The following is a 19090-nucleotide window of genomic DNA, read 5'->3' as shown; positions in this document are numbered from 1 at the left end:
TGAGCTTGCATGAGCGCGATTTCCTACCAGTAGTGCCCAGTTTTTGTCGTCTGTTACGCTCCTATTTTGAAATTGTATCCTGACTTATGCGATCCTGTTTGTTGAAGCTCCGACTGCAGCGGGAAATTCAAATAAAAAATGTTTTTTTTTTACACTTTATGTTGGAATTGAAAATCCAAGCATTATTTTTGAGTTTATCCCAAAAAAATACCGTCGTGTGAATTATAGTGTGATTTTTTTGTTTTTGACGTTCGAAAAGTGCTGATTATAGTTCGAAAAGTGATGAATAAATGTTTATGAATTGGAGCTAAGGCTTTAACAACAAAATTCTTCAAATTTCTAAATCTTTATTTTGTATACTAAAATGTTTACATTATGCAAATTAATAATTAGATTTATATATTACTACATAGTTGCTAAAATTAGTCACTTCACAACTCAATTTTCAGTAAAAAAGAATACATATTTTCATTTTTTTTTGTCTATAAATTCAGAGTTATTTAATTTTCTATACACGACTTTACAACACGATGGCTACGGGAAGGTTTAGTTGGGCTTCGTGGTACATCTAGATAGTTTCAGAAACACGGACATGGTAAAATATATCAGTTCTAATGATGAATCCTAGCCAACCTGTAGCTAAATATTACTAAATATACAATCAGACATCATTCATAAAAAATAAAAATTTCTAAAATTATAATAACAATATAAGTGCTTTCTTTACATAATTATTCTACAGTTAATTTATTTTGAATATTCACTAAAGGATTGCTAATTTTCATCATAGAGCTTGTCAAGCTGCTTTTGTAAATTGTGTGAAGTTAATGCTGGAGTGTCCGGGACATGACAGTTTCGTTTAGCAACTGGGGTATTCAGAAAATTCATGTGTTCCTTCATTTTCATATACATGCTTAACGCCCTGTTACCCATGTCAGCTTTAACTGGTGTAAGCGTTTCACTTGAAACATTTGGCAAGGATTTACAAATAACTTTCTTTCTCAGGCACAAGTTCTTTTTTGGTATCTTGTAAGAAGGTGATTTTGTACATGATTTGATAACTGAACACGGACTACTAACTGATGCTTTGAGTTCCAGACCTGACTTCTCTGTTTTTATAGCTTTGGGAGATTCTTTGGTATTAATTAAAGTTTTGTCACCACTCTCGCCAGGCTTTTTCTCATCCTTGCAAGTCTTTTTCTCATTGATTAGTTTCCTGACATACTGCAGAGAAGTAAACTGTGACTCTTTTATTTTGTTCAAGGCAGTTATGCTGTTATCAATCATCCTTAAGTTGTGTACAGTCTGTTTCTCAATCTCTAACAAATCATCCAGTTCTGTGCTCATTTTCCCAGTATTAACGGAGGCTTTGTTGAGTAAGTCACATAGAGAAACTATAACACTTTCTTCCCTTTTGTTATTTTCGTTCAAATCACAAGGTTTTTCGAAGCTCATAATGGTGTTGTCGTTGAATACTGCAGAATTTTCCAGCCCACTGGACTGGTTAAAGTATTCCTTAACATTTCTGTAGTCTTTGAATGGTGTAGACATGGGTGGTGTGATTTCTGCAATTTTCTCTAGAGTCTTCTCCTCACAGATTGCTTTAATTTTGTCCTCTGCATCATTAATCTCTTTTTCCTTTTGCAAGAAGCTGGCATCACTAGACTTCCAAGATTCATTAGATATAGGAGTGTCAGGTACAACAGGTATCAGTTTTTTCTTAATCAATGGTTTTGGGGGGGGCGGGAACTTTTTAATACCAGTGTGGTTGGAGACATTCTCCTTATTGGCGAGTGTCATCCGGCTTTTGATGGGCCTGTTTATAACTGGGGTTTCAGATATGTTGTTTATGCCACTTATTCTCACTTGGCGAGCTGAAATCACATGTACAGATGTGAGAATTAGAAATACACTAATAACATATGTATTAGTTATTTAATAGGACTATACAATACCTTGTAATGAAAATAGAGATTTCTTAGGTCTGAATTCAGGTTTTGGAAACTTTGGAGATTCAGGATACATGGTTGCTCTGTTAGTTGGAACTGGCTGAAATAAAAGAAATAAAAATTTTTAGTCAACTATGTAACTTTCAAACGTATTTAAGAAGTGTTATAAATAACTTAATTAAGAACTTACTTTACTAGGCTTGGGTTGAAAATTAAGAACTTTTCTAACTGGATTGTGTTTCATTTTGTTATTGGCTGTATGGCTCACTGTTTTGTCAACTTTTACTGAAGAGTTCCAAGTTTTCTTCTTAGACATTTCTTGGGCTGGTCTCCTTGGGGACTGTCCTTTTAATGCTGTAAAAATTGGATTAAAATTTAATTAAGGTTGCTTGGCAAAGATAGTTATTTTGGTACAAAAATCACTTAGTTTTTTTTGATATGGTTACAGATTACTTACTCGTGAGGGCTGCCCTCATTTCCGCGAACGTTAAGGGCTTGTAAACTTTCTCAGAGGTGTTAGACTGCAAAATTGTCTGGCGAGGCTGTTTCTTAGCAGTGAGGCTCAGCATACTATCTTTAGACAGGATACCTAAGAAACAAACAATTTAACTTATAAACTTTGTCCAATTAAGCATCCGGTGAATGCATTTCAAGTAATTTTCGTTAAAACTATAGTTGTTTTGAAAGCACAAAGTTTGAATAAACTTACCGCTAAGCTCGGGTAGCATTTCAGCCATCGTCTTAGGTTTTAAACTCGTCGCCGCATCCATGTTGGTCGATTTTTCATTCAGGCACTAGTATAATTTAAAAACAATTCAAATCCACACGAAAACATTCAAATAAAACACACGCATTTATTTTCATTTTTAACCGTTTACCTGTCAAAATCGTTTTGATTTGGCTTGAATTGTGTAGTCTGTTTCACGCAGAACTGTAACGTCAAGGTGCCGTGTTGCCGTTTCCGTTGTTAAAGTACTCGCTTCGTTAAGTAAACCCGAACGGTGCCTGGAAATTATCGCTGTCAATGTCAAAATATTGTCAGTGTCAGTCAGAAATTGCATTGCTTGTGTGTCGTATTCGTATAATCGTAAAGTAAATCAAAATATTAGTCGTGTCACGATACCGGTCATAGCAGGCTAAACTGTAATCTAATAGAAACAAAATGGTGAATACAGTTCAATTGCACGGGTACGATGAGTTCTCGAAATACATTGAAACCGTAGATCCAAAAGGCCCGCCAGTACTTTTATATTTCAGTGGTTCTAAGCTACCGTCGGGCGAAAGCTGGTGTTCTGATTGTGTCGAAGGTAAGTAATTAGTTAATAAAATTAATTGAATTCTTTAATTAAGTGAACAATGCTGTGTAATTGGATATTACTAATATAGCTAGAGCTTTGTTGTCTGAACGAAGACTGTACAGTTGAATTCGAATGAAAAAAGGTTTTAATGGCATGCGACCATACTTTTCGCAAATAGGTAAATATATAGAGGTTCTTTTTACTTTGTTGTAGAAATTGACAAGAAAAAGTAAAAGTCATTATGATTTTTCTTGTAATTTAGTTGCTCCATAAATGACTGTAAAAATAGAAAATATTCCTGACTATGCTCATTTTAATACTTTCGTTGAAAGGTTACACCCTGAAGGGCCAAAAGCTTACTTCTTTTTCACTGGTAAAAGAACAGATAATGGTCGTAGTTGGTGTATTTACTGCCAAATGGGTAAGGTATCTTGTACCCTACTGATATAATTATTTATTTATGAAAATATTATTCTCCAAGACAAAATTATTGCATGATTAATCATGAATCTTAATAATTAAACAGGCTACAGCTATGTCATTTAACATTGAAAGAAACAACATAAAATCTCAGTGGTGTATTGACAAACATTTATCATTGTTTGACTATAAAGAGTAAATAAGTGATATCACTTAAACAAATAGAAGTTGGGTGTTAATTTGTGATGTGTTTTATTGCAGCCGAGCCTGTGGTTAATGCATACCTGAGTGAGCTGAAGAAGGATATCATTTTTGCTTATGTTGATGTTGGCAATAGGGAAACGTAAGTATACTACACTGTACTGTAATACCCAATTTACTGAAAAAAATCAATACTGTTTAATAACTTCCCTGTCCCAAGAGTCATATGTGATACACACCAATTGTTTAATTATTGTGTCTGCATCGTGGACAGTGAAGTGGCTAAAATATGGCTTTACATGTTATTCTCTTTAAAAAAATTTTATGAGTAAGGGGTAATTTTCAATAGTTTTCCTTTACCCAGTTGAATCAATTGTATGCAGTCTACTAATGTAATTGCTAAGGCACTTTTATTTTCGTGCAACCATGAGTACTTCATTAAAATTTTTTGTAGGAGGAACTTATGTATGTTCTATTTCTAGGTGGAAGGACATGGCCTGTTCATTCAGAACAGATTCTCGCTTGAAGCTCATGGTCATCCCTACAATGATCGTCTGGAAGGGCGTGCAAAGGCTTGAAGGTTCCCAATGTAACAAGAGGGACCTGCTTCAAATGCTATTTGAAGATGAAGAGTAATACGGCTAAACAGCCCTCGATGTAATTCTATACGTATGTTTTTGTATATAAAGGTACTAATAAGTGGCATTAACTGTTTATTGTTTAATAAATAAAATATTTTTACAACACATAGAATTATGGGTTCTTATTTCTGTTTACCAAATTCCAGAAAATAATGTTTCTTATTCTTTTCTTTTGTCTCCTGCAATGCTATTGAGTCTCTCTAGATAGGTTGTAAATTTACCTAAATAATTTTAATTGTCATTGTCCCCAAATTCAAAAGTCATCTTGAAGATAGCAGCATAGATAAGATAATGAAACAAGTACTTCTGTAATATGTTTTATTGGTCTATTGCTAATGTAGCAGTAATATACAAAATACTCTTATCTTAATAATAGATTATAATTGAGCAAATTTTATCTCTGGATTAGTATTGATAGTCTTTTCTAGCACAACTTTAAAACATAAAAAAGTATAAAAAAATTAACAACTATTTTTAAAGTTGGGCAAAGCGAAGTATTTACAGATTCTATTTACAGTTTGAAGACAAATATATGAAGTATTGAGCAAAAGAAAAACCCAACGTTTTTCCTCTATTTCCTTGCGCTATTGGTCTTGATAAATGCAATGAACTGAAATGCAAAATAAAAACCTTTTGTTCGTGAAACAGGATCCGTTGTTGCATTCTAATTTATTATCTCATAAAAACCTTTTGTTCGTGAAACAGGATCCGTTGTTGCATTTTATAATTTATGTCATATTGTTCTTATCGCATTTACATATTAATTTACAAACTTATCATATTGACATGTTAATGTATTGCATTGTCATGTATTTATTGATCACTAGTAAGTACCTAATATTACCCTACATTTAGTTGCAAAATAAAGTTTAAATCTATCTGTAGAAAACTATCACAGAAATGCTTCTGTCTTTATTAATTATCTAAATGCGTTGCATTTGTTATTATCTTAAAAACCACTTATGCTCCCTTAAAAAAACTTAAAACTACTTGAAACCAGTAAGAATGTCTAGATATTACAAATCTAGGTAACGTAAAAAAGAACACCGAAATTATCTAGGAAGTTCTAAAGTATTAAACGACAAAATACTTAGAACAAAAAGGTTCAGCTATTTACCTAGTCACTATTATAATGTGGTTTCTTTTACAGTCGGTACGATACTCGCATATTTTCTACGGAGAAACCAGTGTGACTAAGTATGATGATCAAATTCAGTAGCGCAATATCAAGGAAGGAAACTATGCCTGACTTCCCATATACGTCATTTCCTAACGCTCAGTCTTGGTCTTGGCTCAGGCTTTTAACCACTAAGGGCGTCTGTAGTCTTCATTGTTGATAATGATTAACCCTTTTAGTTAACAGCGCTTTCAAAATAGCTAGCAGATTTTCTATTCGGTTTTCCGACGCGGAAAATGGAAATGCTCGGATCTTTAGGGCATTGTCGCGCGTTCATAAGACGCCGCGAATCAAAACCAAGCCAATGTACAATACAAAATCTGCTAGTATAAAAGCGCTGTTAATCCTAAAGGCTATTTTCTAGATGATTTTATCTAAGGAAAAGTCATCCAGTACATTTAGAAGGTACAATAGTGTATTATGACGTCACAGTCCATGTTTTCATAGAGTAGTACTGCAGGCCGCAGCAGGTTTGGCGTCGTCCACGGGATCATCGCTGATGTTCAGGTCTCTGGTCGGCACGGAGATCAGGACGTCGTAGTAAACCTTCTTGTTGCGGAACGCACTCTTGTTGTCGAATATTACGGAATCTGTTGAGAGAATTTATTTATTTTTATGTGGGTTGCATGCAGTGGCGGCGTAGCATCGGGTGGCACCCGGGGCGGACTACCTATTGAGCACCCCCCAAAAAAAAACGACAAAATAAAATCACGTAGTAAAAAAAAATCGTGTAGAAATCATTCATGGTGCTTTTCGCTAGGTTTAACTTGAAGAAACCGGAGACAGATCGCTGCAAAGTTATAAAGCGCTAGCGAAGGGAGCCCGAAATTTTTGAGTTTTGGAACACAACAGTAGGTACTCAAACAACTTTGAAAAAAAAAACTCTGTAAAGTGAAGAAGCCGCGAGCATAGCGAGCGCGAAATTGTCGATTGTTGGTACGCAAAGATACCTAAAAAAATTAGAAAAAAAACCACTGAAAAGTGAAAGGCGCGAGCGCAGTGAGCGCAAAATTTTTGAGTTTTGGAACACATCAGTACCCAAACTAGTTTGAAAAAATCACTGCAAAGTGAACAAGCCGCGAGCGTAGCGAGCGCTAAATTTGATGATTTTTGTAACGCTAAGATACCTAAAGGAATGAGAAAAAAGCCACTGTAAAGTGAAAGGCGCGAGCGCAGCGAGCGCGAAATTTTAGATTTTTGGGACGCAAAGATACTTACCTAAAGAAATGAGAAAAAAAACCGTTGTAAAGTGGAAGGCGCGAGCGCAGCGAGCGCGAAATTTTTGGGTTTTGGAACACATAAGTACCTACTCAAACAAGTTTGAAAAAAAAAACTACTGTAAAGTGTAGCGAGCGCGATATTTTTAGAGTTTTGGGACACAAAACCGCTTACAAATAGCGCATAAACAGCTTACAAATCTCCACCGTAAAGCGAATTTTCTAATTGTTTGTTTGAGGACTCTCAAATTTAACTCATAATTAAGCACAAATAAAAAGAAACCGTGACTGTAACGAGCGTCGATTGTTTTTGCTACTTCGGTACTTGAACTTTTTGAAAGGACTCAAAAAGTAAGCGCAGAATAAACTAGAAATTAATAAAAAACCGCGAGCGAAGCGAGCGGATTTTTTTTTCAAGGTTGAGGAATTAATTTAAGTAATCAGGTAAAAGCAAAAATACAAGAGAGGGGTGACAGCTGGACTGAGAGGGGTGACACCTCTCTCAGTCCCACCTCGATCATCCTGGTCATGCGGATATGTGCCGACCGAGATGGCACCCCCCCAGATGTGGTACCCGGGGCGGACCGCCCCCTCCGCCCCCCCCTTACGCCGCTACTGGTTGCATGAGGAATTTAGCCTACTGCTATCACGCTGGCCAGACGGGTTGATAGGTTCACGGTTGCCGAAAATCGATCTCAGTGGCGTGCACTTGGAGAGGCCTATGTCCAGCAGTGGACTGCGATAGGCTGATGATGATGATGATGATGTGGGTTGCATTTCATACTGTATAATCTTACTAAAAGATGATGTGGCAGACGCTTCTGTTCATGCCACAAATATTTGAAAGTTTGAAGCTTTCAAGTTTTACCCGTTTTTCGGGACCTGGTACCACATTCCATTTTTAAGGGTCCAATAAAGAGGTCTTAAGACTTACAAGTGGCAGGTCCTGTGACGGCCAGTACTCCGACATCTGTGGGTCCCTCGGCGACCTTCCTGGGTCCGTGCACGACAGTCTCGTTACCTTCCTCGTCTCGTCGCTTTATGACGAATTTTATGTCGTGGTGGTCGATTCCAAATTCCCATCTGAAAGTAAGAAGTTGATGGGTAAGCGGGAAACTCGTTCAGGGGTGCGATTCTACTAAGTTTACTTAAGCGACTCAGGAGAATCGGGCCCCAGGTGTAGTAGCTCGAAGTTCAGAGAGTATACATATAGGGGTAGTAAATAAGGGAGTAGGTATATGGAAGGTACATAAGGGATTACCTAAGGGGAGTAGGTACATGAGAAAGTACATAATAAGTAGGTACTTTGGGGTAGTTCATAAGGCATTAGTAGGTCAGGAAGCACAACTGTGTTGATAGGGAGAGTACCTACATATGGGGCTATGTAAAGGGGAGAACATAAGGATGTACATAAGGGAAAAATTATTGATTTTATTGTGATATCAATATCTTAGGTAAGATTGATTATGGCGTGCAGGATTTTTTCACTTACTTCAAAACACTGTCGTTATCCGAACACAGTAGATCGACAACGTGTTTCTCTCCATTCTTGATTGTGACTCGCTTGTACTGTTTCTCAGACTCGAACGTCGGATTGCTTGAGTAGTAGCTTTTAGGGACTTTACCACCTGGCTTTACCTGTGAGGAAGAAATACATAGTTATTTTTCATGCTTATGTAAGGAGTTGCGGAGTTAGTACCTACCAGGAACCTTCCCTTTTATATAAATCGGTTCAGCAGCTTTATTATGAAAGTGTCAAGAGGTTCAGCGACAACACATTACGTCATAGCGTACAATAGTCAATTCTATGTGAACGAGACATTACATTTTATTTATGGGAATGCGGTAACCTCCGCTACGGGCGCTCACATGCAGCGGCCGAAAATATGTTTGGCCTCAACAATAGGTAGGTACATAAAGTATGTACCCAAGTGTCTTTGGTACAATACCTGAGGGTGCGTCTACACAGTGCAAGTAGCTGGAGCAAGTTAACATGCGCAAGTGACAAGAGCACGCAGGCGGATATTTTGCTTTGGTACATGCGCGAGTCTCTGGACCCGCACGTTTTTAAAATCCATGTAACATGCTCAAGCATGTGTATAACAGGTACTTACAATAAGCGAACACCTTGGGTCTCCATTCTCATCCACCATGGTACCTCCATAGTGCACCGGCAGCTGTTCCTTGTCTATGATGCTGAGGACCTGTGGCTGCCATTTCTTGGGGTCGGAGCCGAAAATCTTGATCTTTGATATCGTGTACTCGTGCATGAACTTCTTGATCACTGAGAACGCTAGGGAGAATACTTTTGGTGCTGGAATAAAGAAAATTGGGGTAGTTAGCTTAAATAGATTAATACCAAGAAATGCAGAAATTGTGGTGTTAAAATGTGGGTCTCATTTTGGATACATCAAGTTTTCAAGTTTAGCTCCTGAACCAGTTACCCAATTAGCAAGATAGGTATATGTAAAGCGTTGTCAGCATATTCTATATTCAGGCTTATCAGGATTTAGTTAGAAAGTAAAAGTATCCCGAAGAAATCTACAAACAACTTGCCCAATCTAGGAAACTTCATGTTCAGTCAGAGAGACTATTAAACCACGCAAGCATTTCTTGTTATGAAAAGGTGTCAGCAGAGGTTGTCTCTAAATAATTCAGCTTAGGTAAATTCCTAAATACACGTACCATTGATAATGTAGCAGACCTTCAAGATCTCAGGGTAGTTGGCTTCGTACAGCTGCAGTAACGTGAACACCATCTCCGCGGCCGGCTTCCACGCGTACTGTCTGATGTTGAACCCTTCCAGGTCGAAAATCACTGTCACCTGTGAATCAAGGAAAAAAGGATGTCTAAAGTCTTCTTTATTAGGCTAACGTCCGATAATCGGTGACCATTTTCTTGTAGGAGAAACATATTGATAGCAATAGTGAAACACGCGTCTTAAACGGTTGTTACGGTTAGAAATTACTAAGTAGTCAGAACTTCCTACAAAAGATCGGTCCGATTATATCTGTCCTACAAAAAGTCTGACGTGGACGATCGCGGTTATAAAGAGAGACAATGCTCGTTAGCTTGTACCTATTTGAAAAATTCTTCCAATGTTGGGAAGCTAAGCTTTTCCCGAGTGACGTAGATCACATTTTATTAGGGTAGGTACAAGAAGTGATTTCCCGCTAGGTACGCGGGTGAAATCACAAGAAGCTTGTAATTAATAACACGTGAAGTGAAATTAGTAGGTATATACAGGTATTCAACAGTTAATTACAGGTTATCAAATAAGCAGGTTTATAATCTACTATGGCTGTGCGCTCCCTAGTTTGTCATTTTCCTCAATTTGCTGTTATGATCAACGTGAATTAGTAGTTTTACTTGGTATCTGATTGCAGGTGATTTTGATCATAAAAACCAGCATAGACATTAGACATCGTGAGATATATAAGAGGAAATCTGAAGTCTGATAGAAAATTACCTGTGCACACCGTACACTAACTGACTAGGAAAAGAGAAGGCTTAAGTTATCTTAAAACCTTCTTGTCACAGTTTAAATATACCGTGTTCTTGTCTTGTTAAAAAATTACGATAAAGAGAAGACGTTTAGTCAACTGGTTACCTAATTTGACTTCTTGACTGTTCAATATTTTTTTTACTTTACTACCCAAACCCAAGACAAATTCCAACATCAAGGTCCCTTACCTTCAAAGCAGCAGGACCACGTTCCTCAGCCTGTTTCCTGGCGACTGCGAGGTAGTTCTCCAGGTGCCGCAAGATCATGCGGATGACGTCAGTCTTAGTTACGGAGTGCAGGAGGCCCCACACGTCCAGTCCCACGAAGGGCACGATGATTACTGGAAGGTAAGGAGTTTTGTGGTGAAAAGCAGAACTAATGTAAGGCTACAGATGTGAGGTAAAATGGAGACAAAATTCCAGGAGTCAGCTTCTCGAATGCAAAACAATGATACAGAGAATACATAGGTATAGGTAACAGACTTGTTGATAAGGTAGGTAAACTCTATTTTAGGCGCTGGTTTAAGTACTGGTGATCGTACCGACTTTTCCTGAGCAACTTGTTTCAATCAGAATATTCTCGAATACCAACGACTATAGTCTCGTTCGATGAACTATCCGCCATAAATCTTGTGATCAACGGAAACAAATAGAATATTCTATTCTTAGTTAACTTACTGTATAATTTGACTATTAATGGAAATGTACATATATTTCTAAACCCGCCGAGTGTCAGGGCCAAGGTTTGAGGATGAAGAAATCGAGGGAAGTTCACGTCTCGCAACGTTAGGCTGGCAGTGACAATGACCCAAATGTTTCGCAACAGCGCCGGCGCATGTATGACAATGTTAATTTTATTCGTCTACAATTACTGCGCATGTATGAAACCTATTGAAATACCATTAAAAAGTAAAATATTGCTTTTGGGTTTTTTACCAATGCCATTCTAGGGTACTTTTTACGTGTCGTGTCGCATACTTATACATAATTCCATTGTACAACGCATTTTATGAATTGAACTGGTTTTGATACGAGTAGTATGTGAGTTTTTCTTATCATCATGTACCTTTCAAAAATCGTCTCCTTTACTCAATATATGAACCTACGTGACGCAGAAATTATAAAAATGTCTGGTTGCTCTCAAACTTACTTGGCGATCCTTCTTTATCGAAACCAGTGCTTCCACTAGGAAAGTGTTTCTCCAACGCCTCTGGAGGTTGCCAAGTCTGAAGAGTTGTATCTATGCCCCATTTCTCCCTCCATTTTTGAGACTGAAATGAAATTAAGACCAAAATTAATTGCTGTGTAATGTTATGCAGATCGGTAATGAAAATGTAACAATCAGTTAATCTATTAGTACATAGGAAATGTTTTTTTTTTTTTTTATAAAGCAGTAGCAATTGAGTAATTAGTACCTAAGTCTAAATATTGGAGATACTATTTACAAGTAACTATGGCTCGCTATTCTAACCATTACGTTTGAAACAAAAACAAATAGGTATAATGAGGACGGCCTAGCCTTCTTCAAATCTTCAATATGCGGCAGACATTCGGAAAATTTATTGATTGGTTTTATTATTTCGTTAATGAGCGCACGCGCAGTGGAAATATAAAGCAAATCACGTGGACCAGTTTACGGAATACTCGTTCGAGATTTATGTCGGCAGTTTGACTGGTCAAACTAGTTTTTACATTATCTAAAACCGGTGTTAATCTCATATTTTCTTATGCATTATTAGATTCCTAATAGATTCCAGACAGATTAGGTCGAATTTTATTTTTAGGATCTATTTACCAATACTAAACTTCCAGTTACAGCCTTTTTATCGTCCCACTGCTGGGCACAGGCCTCCTCTCACACGGAGAAGGATTGAGCATTAATCACCACGCTTGCTCAATGCGGGTTGGTGATTTCAGACTATATAGTCCAGGTTTCCTCAAGATGTTTTCCTTCACCTTTTTATCAGCCATTGGTGTCCAAGCTATACTTAGAAAGTACACACAAACTTAGAAAAGTTGCATTGGTACTTGCCTGACCTGGAATCGAACCCGCGCCCTCATACTCGAGAGGTTGGTTCTTTGCCCACTAGGCCACCACGATACTATACTTCATGATTGAAAAATTGCTTTGATGTGATTCTTTGTTTTGACATGAGGGTTTTTAAGATCCAACATACAAAATACATTATACACTCTATTCTAGACTCTAGACTCTAGCTAGACGGTTTTAAATAAAAGCATTTAAATTGTCTTTGTAATTGTCAGGACCTTTTTTTTTTTGTTGTCGCTGGGCTAAAAATGCTATTGCGCATCCCCTTCCCGTCGGGGGACGGGAGAGGGGTATGTGGGACTTCCCGGTAAGATCGTTTCCGGTATACCCACTAAAAAGGCCCAGCGGCACTCCGACCTCGCCTGAGTGGAGGGGGTCTGGGAATCTATGGCGTCCAGTCCCCCACCGGCGATTGCCCGCCTTACGGCAGGCCCCTCATACCTCCCCCTAGTGGAGAAGGGTCCTTATAATGGCCGGAGCGCAGGGGTTGATCCTTGCGATGCAGGGGGTGGCGCCCCCGCGCCTGCCACCCGCTGATCACCCCCCGGGGCGGATGGGGACGGACGTCGTGTTTGTCGTCTTCTGCCCCTTCTTCGTCTGCGGAGCGGCACCGCGAGAGGGTCGTTCTCCCGCATGCGCTCCGCCGCTTCCTTCTGTGACATGATGTCCTCACAGAAGGAGGCTACCGCTTCCCATGCCTCCTCACTACCCAGCATGGCGGCAATCACGCTGGGAAGCGAGAGGTCGTTCCCGACCACTGCCATCAGGGCGCGGCGGGGTTCAGCCCACGATGAGCACACCTGAAGTGTGTGCTCTGCTGTATCCACCGTGGCTTCGCAGTGGTGACACTGTGGAGTCTCCTCCCTCCCAATCCGGTGCAGGTACGATCCGAAGCAGCCATGCCCGGACAGCACCTGCACCAGACGCATCGAAAGGCACCCATGCCGCCGATCGAGCCATCCGTTCAGGACAGGCCCGACGGCATCCAGCGTCCAGCGCCCGTACGTGGCCGAGGCAAGGTCTTCGGCCCAGTGCAGAGTTATTGCCTCCCTTGCCTCCTCACGCACCTCTTCCTTTTCTATCGGGTCTGGGCGTCGGTTTAGCGCCTTCTGCGCCACCGTCCAGTCGTACACTCTGGCGAGCACCCATGCCTCGAGCTCCCAGGGAGGGGTTCCCGTCAGAACGCACGCCGCCGCGAAGCTCACCGTGCGATACGCTCTCGCCACCCGCTGTGCAATGGCCCTTTGTGGCCTGCGGATGGCAGCGGCGTTCACCCGACTGGACAATGAGTCTGCCCAGATTGGGGCCCCGTACAGTGCCATACTTTTGAGTATGCCGGCATATAGACGCCGGCATTGGTCGCCGGGCCTCCCGATGTTTGGGAGGAGCCATGAGAGGGCGCCCGCGGTCCTCATCAGGCGCGTCGACAAGCCGCTGAAGTGTGCCCTGAAGCGCCACTTACTGTCGAGGACTATGCCCAGATATTTCATCTGGGGCTGCACCTCAATGCGGACACCCTCCACATGGATATGGGCGTCGGGCGGTTGGTGCTGCCGAGACCCATGGAAGAACACGGCCTCGGTCTTGTGCAGCGCCACCGTCAGCCCTAGGCGGGAGATTCTGTCCACCACTTGAGAACCGCCCGCCGAGGCCAAGCTGGCTGCCTCTCCAAAATTTCTCCCTCGGGCAGTCAGAAGGGTGTCGTCTGCATAGCAGATGACAGAAATGCCACGGGGGAGGATGCCCCTCAAAAGCCAGTCGAACCCGATGTTCCACAGGAGTGGCCCTAGAACAGAACCCTGCGGGACACCGGACTCGACGATGTAACGTCGGAGCTGGCCCGACTTGTCCACAAGGATGACTGTACGGTCCCTTAGGTAGTCAGCCAAAAGTCCCCGCAGATACGGGGGCACCCCATGGAAGCGGAGGGCCTCCAGTATGGTGGAGTGAGGAATCGAGTTGAAGGCGTTGGCTATGTCGAATGACACAGCCAGCAGTCCATCTCCCGCATCCATCGCCTCCCTCACCTGGCCCTTGAGTCGGGACAGGGCATCAACTGTCGAACGCTCAGCTCGAAAACCAAACTGAGCGTCCGCTAGATCTGGGCCAGTTGTGCTCAGATGCCTGGTGATACGGGCAGCGAGGATCCTCTCGAACATTTTACCGACCTCATCCAGTAAAACGATGGGTCGGTATGCCGATGGGGAGTCCACCGGCCGCCCTTCCTTCCGAAGAAGGCACAATTGGCCCTCCTTCCATGGCTTTGGGAACCTCTCACACGTCAGGCACGCACTGAAGAGGTCCCGAAACCTTTCTCCCATCTGGGAGGCGGAGATGGCCACCACCTTTGCGGGAACGCCGTCTGGACCTGGGGCCGTCTTTTTCCCCCTGAGGCAGAAAACTACCTTCTCCACTTCGTCCTCCGTAACCGGCGGGACCTCCTCGGCCGATGGAGCCGCACCCTGCGGGGCGCTCATCACGGGTGGAGTGAAGTTGTCCCTGCGCGGAAACAGGGACTGAACAACCCCATCCAGTAACGACGGCTCGAGGGTCTCGGCAACTGGAGGACCGTACGGGCGCAGTTTGTTGCGTGCCGCCTTGTAGGGCCTCCCAAAGGGATCAATGTCCAGACCCTCAAGCATCTCCGCCCTCGCGCGATCCTGGGCTGTGCCCATTTGAGCCGTCAAAGTTGACTTGGCCTCTATGTAAGCTGCATAGAGGCGGTCCTCGTTGTCGAGGTCGCGAAGGCGCCGCCGCCTGCTTCTTGTGTAAGCCCGCCTGGCCGCCACACAGGCGGCCCGAAGATCCCCCAACTCCTCCGACCACCAATAGACGGCGCGCCTAGGAGGCGGACGATGAGACAGAGGCATGCTAGAGTTGCACACCTCGGTCAGGGAGACCCTTAAGTAGGCCGCTGTGGCGTCCACATCCCGGACTACTACAGGAGGGGACAGCCAGTCCTGGACGAAAGCCGCCTCCGTAGCGGCCTCCCGGTCAAGGCGGGAGAGCGCCCACCGTGGGAAGTACGACCGACCCTCCTGGGTCCCCTGGGAGCCCGGGGTGGAAACATCAAACCGCACGTATCGGTGGTCTGACAGCGTCTCCACCAGCTCCACCCGCCAGTCCACTACACAGGCCGCCAAAGAAGGGGAGGCAAAGGCGAGGTCCACGATGGAGCCCCCCTGCTGCCGTACGCAGGTGTGAACTGTTCCCCTATTCAGCAGGGACAGACCGGACGACACGGCCCAGGCTTCCACCTCTCGTCCTCGGGCATTTGTGGCTGGGTTACCCCATATCAAAGATTTTGCATTGAAGTCGCCCATGACCAACACCCGGTGCTGCACCACTCCACTTGCCACCCTGGCGAGGACCTCTAGAAAGTCCTCGAAGTCACTGAGAGGGCGGTTTGGGGAGAAATACACCCCTATAAGGGCTATGTCACCCCACGCGGCGGCCACGTATCCCGATCCCCTCTCTAAGAGCGAGAGGGCAGGGGAATCCGTAGAAGACCGCGCCACCAATGCAACCGAGCCGTTGTCGTCTCCCAGCCAGCTGCCAGGGACAGAGTACGGCTCAGCGACAACCGCCACATCCACCAACCACTCCGCAAAGGTTTGGACCAGCAGGCTCTGGGCTGCTCTGCAGTGGTTGATGTTGGCTTGAAGAACACGTCGTCGATGCCCAGCCATCAGTCGGTGTTCATCGCGCATCCCTCGGTGACCGGCACTGGAACTGAAGTTTCAGTGGCGGCGGCAGCGGCAGGCCGCACCGGTGCCTGCGGTTTGCCCTTCTTTCGTGGCGGACGGCATTCCCTGCCCGCCATCACGTGGTTAGCTGGACGACCACTGGCAGCGCATACTGCGCAATGCGTGTTGGCAGCCTCGCAGGTGGCCACCCTGTGCCCCTCTTTTCCGCAGCGGAAGCATAGTTCCCCACGCTCGGCAGTGGACGGGCAGAGAGGCCGGGTGTGCCCGATGCCGAGGCACTTGAAGCAGCGCATCGGTGCATCCTCAAGCACTCGGACCCCACCCGAGCTAAGCCCGACCGGGAGGCGACCTTTAGCCAGAACCGCCTTGGCAACTACGACCGGGCACTCTAATCTCATGGTGCCCATGCCCCTGCGGCCTGGTCTAATGGCTCGGCCCTTGACGGATGCGACGGGGCAGCCCCCCGCCGCCGCAACCGCTGCCACCACCTCCTCTTGTGTGACCGAGTCGTCGAGGTCGGTCACCTCAAGAGTCACATTCTTGACGGCTCTCACGACCTTGGCCGTATCCGAGATAGCCTCTCGGAGCTTCGTCGCGAAGAGGTCCGCCTTGGTGCCGCGTTGGGCCCCCGAGAACTCGAAGATTCGGGCCCCTGTTTGGGTTTTGCGGCACGTGACCCTGCCAGCTCCGAGTTCCGCAGGGTCGACGTTTGTACGAGCCCGCCGCAGCACGGACTCATAAGTCTCCCCTCGTTCCGCTGCCTCTGGGGTCAATGTCACTAACACGGCTGCAGTTCTTGGAGGAGGAGCGAGTTTCCTCCTCTTATCCGCTGAAACTGCAGGCTTGGCTGCAGGGGGCTCAGGGGTCGACTTTTTCCCTTTCTGTTTCCTTGGTACCACCTTAATCCAAGGCTGGTTGGAAGGGGTGGTGGAGGGCAGCATTGGGTCTTCCCTCACTGGTTCGAGAGGGACCGTCGGAGCAGTCGGGGCCGGTGTCGTCTTCTTGCCCTTTCCTTTGCCCTTGGTGGTCTTAAGCACCTGGGGCATAGCCTGGGCTGGAGCCGTTGAGGGCCCCGGTGCGATGGGCATCCGTCCGGGTGCCTTATCTGCCGCGAGTGGAGGGCGTAGTCGCTTCTCCGGCAGGAGCCGGTCCTCGATGCCGGCCAAACAGGCCCTGGTGAAGGCCCTCTCCTCCATGACTACCTTGCGGACAATATCCTCAAGGTTGGAGGAGGGAGGCATAGGTCCTGGACCTTCCGACATCCCCTCGGGCCGAGACGTGGGCTCAGCAGCGCGCGCGTGCAGCGCGGACACCTCTTTCTGCAGGCGATCCACCTTCGCCTGCAGTTGCCGCGTTTCCTCGGAGGTGGTGCGCTGCGCCAATTCCTTAACAATGCCGAGCAAGCTCGCTGCCCGGCATTTCAGGGCCTTCTGTAAGGTCCCCTTCAAGTTGGAAGACTTGGAGGCCACCTCGTAGATCTCCATCTGATCTTCCAGAGCCATGCGCTCCATTTCCTCCACTGTGTGGTCCGCGTAGAGGACACTGGAGGCGCCGTGGCTGGCCTTGGCTCGGCTTCTTCGCGCCGGCTGTTCCTCCAAGTCGGCTTGTAAAACCGCCCGCTTCGCCGGCTTCTCAGCTGCGTCTGATGAGCCTTCGGAGCCACGCTTGAGGAAGGCCCTCTTCCTCGTCTGGCGGGTTGTAACGCCGCTCGTTCCGCTTATATGTGACTCCGTGTCGGACAAATCGGTCGACACGACGTCACTATCCCTCAAGAGACTGGCCGCGGATGTTGCGCGGCTGGTCTCTGATGCCGAAACATCTCGAGCCATGGTTTGGCCCTGAAAAGGGCCTTTGGGTTGGCCCTGAGAAGGGCCTTTGGGGAGACAGCGCCCGGAGGCGGCCCTCGAATGGCGTGGCATTGCCACCGACAATATCGAAACACAGGATTTTATCGTTTCGACGCACAGCGTTCGTTAGCCGCCGGCCTGCCACTCCGTTACGGTGGTCAGGCGCGGCGTTGCCCAGGGGTCACTACGTGGAAGTCAACGCTGTGGGGGGACCCCCGTAATTGTCAGGACCTGGGGCCCGATTCTCCTAATTTTACTTAAGCAACATACGATTCACGTTCGACTGCGATCTAATCCCGACTCGATTACGATTGAAGCGTATGTGGCATTCCGCTATTTTTTCTTTGAAATAAACGTTTTTATCCTTTTCTGTCATTCAATAATGAATCATTTTGTCTGCAAATGATTTACGATTGCAAAATGATTGTACAGCAAACTACCGTATATAAATCGCAAACCAATCAAATGTCAATCGAATACGATTGGTCTTTTACGAGTAGCAGAATGCCCGATATGGTTAAAACTGCTATTGCGATCTTAATGCGATTCGATTTTGACAGTATTAACTTAGGAGAATCGGGCCCCAGACCTTTGGGACCTTTTAGGAACACGAAGTACATACAAATTAATATTGATTTAATGTTTTTGTGTACATGAAGTAACCGATGCGATGTAAGCACAAATATAATAAAATTGATGCACAGGTGGCACAGTATAATAACTATTTTAATTGACATTTAACGCAAGCTAACATTTATTAATATCGGGTTAACGATTTTCGAACACACCTAGGTGCAATGCAACTTAGTAAGATTCTTGCTTAACTTTCTAAGCATTAATAGGTTATGGTTGACCATTAAAATAGTTAGTGCTTACGTTTTGTCGTAAACGTTCAGGTAACAGTTATAACATGTTTTGTTACGCAATATCAGCATTTGAAACGAAAAGTGGGAATAAGTCACGCAAACTAAAATTCAGTCGAGCATTCATTGAATATTTCAAATCTTTTAGATCGTGTTTCTAGTTTAAACCGGATCTAGCGTCAAAATTATGATCATGCCTAAGCCTTAAGCATCGAT

The 19090-nt window shown here is 44.5% G+C and overlaps 3 protein-coding genes across 3 annotated transcripts in view; 1 reads left to right on the top strand and 2 right to left on the bottom strand.

Moving 5' to 3' along the window:
- Positions 1-349: 349 nt before the first annotated feature.
- Positions 350-2862, bottom strand: LOC110369733 (uncharacterized). The gene is made up of 5 exons (XM_021325270.3): positions 2659-2862; positions 2407-2538; positions 2140-2303; positions 1956-2049; positions 350-1874 (listed from the first exon to the last, which is right to left on the bottom strand). Exons 1-5 carry the CDS (start codon positions 2717-2719, stop codon positions 775-777), a joined length of 1551 nt encoding a protein of 516 aa, XP_021180945.3. The 5' UTR covers positions 2720-2862; the 3' UTR covers positions 350-774.
- A 121-nt stretch (positions 2863-2983) lies between these two features.
- Positions 2984-4621, top strand: LOC110369734 (thioredoxin domain-containing protein 17). The gene is made up of 3 exons (XM_021325271.3): positions 2984-3256; positions 3929-4010; positions 4351-4621. The coding sequence occupies exons 1-3, from the start codon at positions 3112-3114 to the stop codon at positions 4502-4504; spliced, it is 381 nt and encodes a 126-aa protein (XP_021180946.1). The 5' UTR covers positions 2984-3111; the 3' UTR covers positions 4505-4621.
- Positions 4622-6050: 1429 nt separating this feature from the next.
- Positions 6051-19090, bottom strand: part of LOC110369706 (SEC14-like protein 2) — a 38882-nt gene continuing 25842 nt past the window's right edge. Inside the window, exons 4-10 of the mRNA XM_021325222.3 lie at positions 11558-11678; positions 10597-10748; positions 9589-9727; positions 9018-9217; positions 8396-8541; positions 7838-7986; positions 6051-6276 (exon numbers count right to left, since the gene is read on the bottom strand). Of these exons, the coding sequence (XP_021180897.1) occupies positions 6128-6276; positions 7838-7986; positions 8396-8541; positions 9018-9217; positions 9589-9727; positions 10597-10748; positions 11558-11678 (1056 nt within the window). The 3' untranslated portion in view covers positions 6051-6127. The remainder of the gene's footprint in view (positions 6277-7837; positions 7987-8395; positions 8542-9017; positions 9218-9588; positions 9728-10596; positions 10749-11557; positions 11679-19090) is intronic.

The sequence above is a fragment of the Helicoverpa armigera genome, chromosome 9 (genome assembly GCF_030705265.1).
Source record: "Helicoverpa armigera isolate CAAS_96S chromosome 9, ASM3070526v1, whole genome shotgun sequence".
Lineage (NCBI taxonomy): Eukaryota > Metazoa > Arthropoda > Insecta > Lepidoptera > Noctuidae > Helicoverpa > Helicoverpa armigera.
This window is presented reverse-complemented; position numbering and strand designations above follow the sequence as displayed.

Coding starts and splice junctions, on each gene's coding strand:
- LOC110369733 (XM_021325270.3), bottom strand. CDS start 2,719: ATGGATGCGGCGACGAGTTTAAAACCTAAGACGATGGCTGAAATGCTA. Junction 2,539..2,658: donor AATGCTACCCGAGCTTAGCG/GTAAGTTTATTC, acceptor TTTGTTTCTTAG/GTATCCTGTCTAAAGATAGT. Junction 1,875..1,955: donor ATCTCTATTTTCATTACAAG/GTATTGTATAGT, acceptor ATGTGATTTCAG/CTCGCCAAGTGAGAATAAGT.
- LOC110369734 (XM_021325271.3), top strand. CDS start 3,112: ATGGTGAATACAGTTCAATTGCACGGGTACGATGAGTTCTCGAAATAC. Junction 3,257..3,928: donor GTGTTCTGATTGTGTCGAAG/GTAAGTAATTAG, acceptor GTTTTATTGCAG/CCGAGCCTGTGGTTAATGCA. Junction 4,011..4,350: donor GATGTTGGCAATAGGGAAAC/GTAAGTATACTA, acceptor TTCTATTTCTAG/GTGGAAGGACATGGCCTGTT.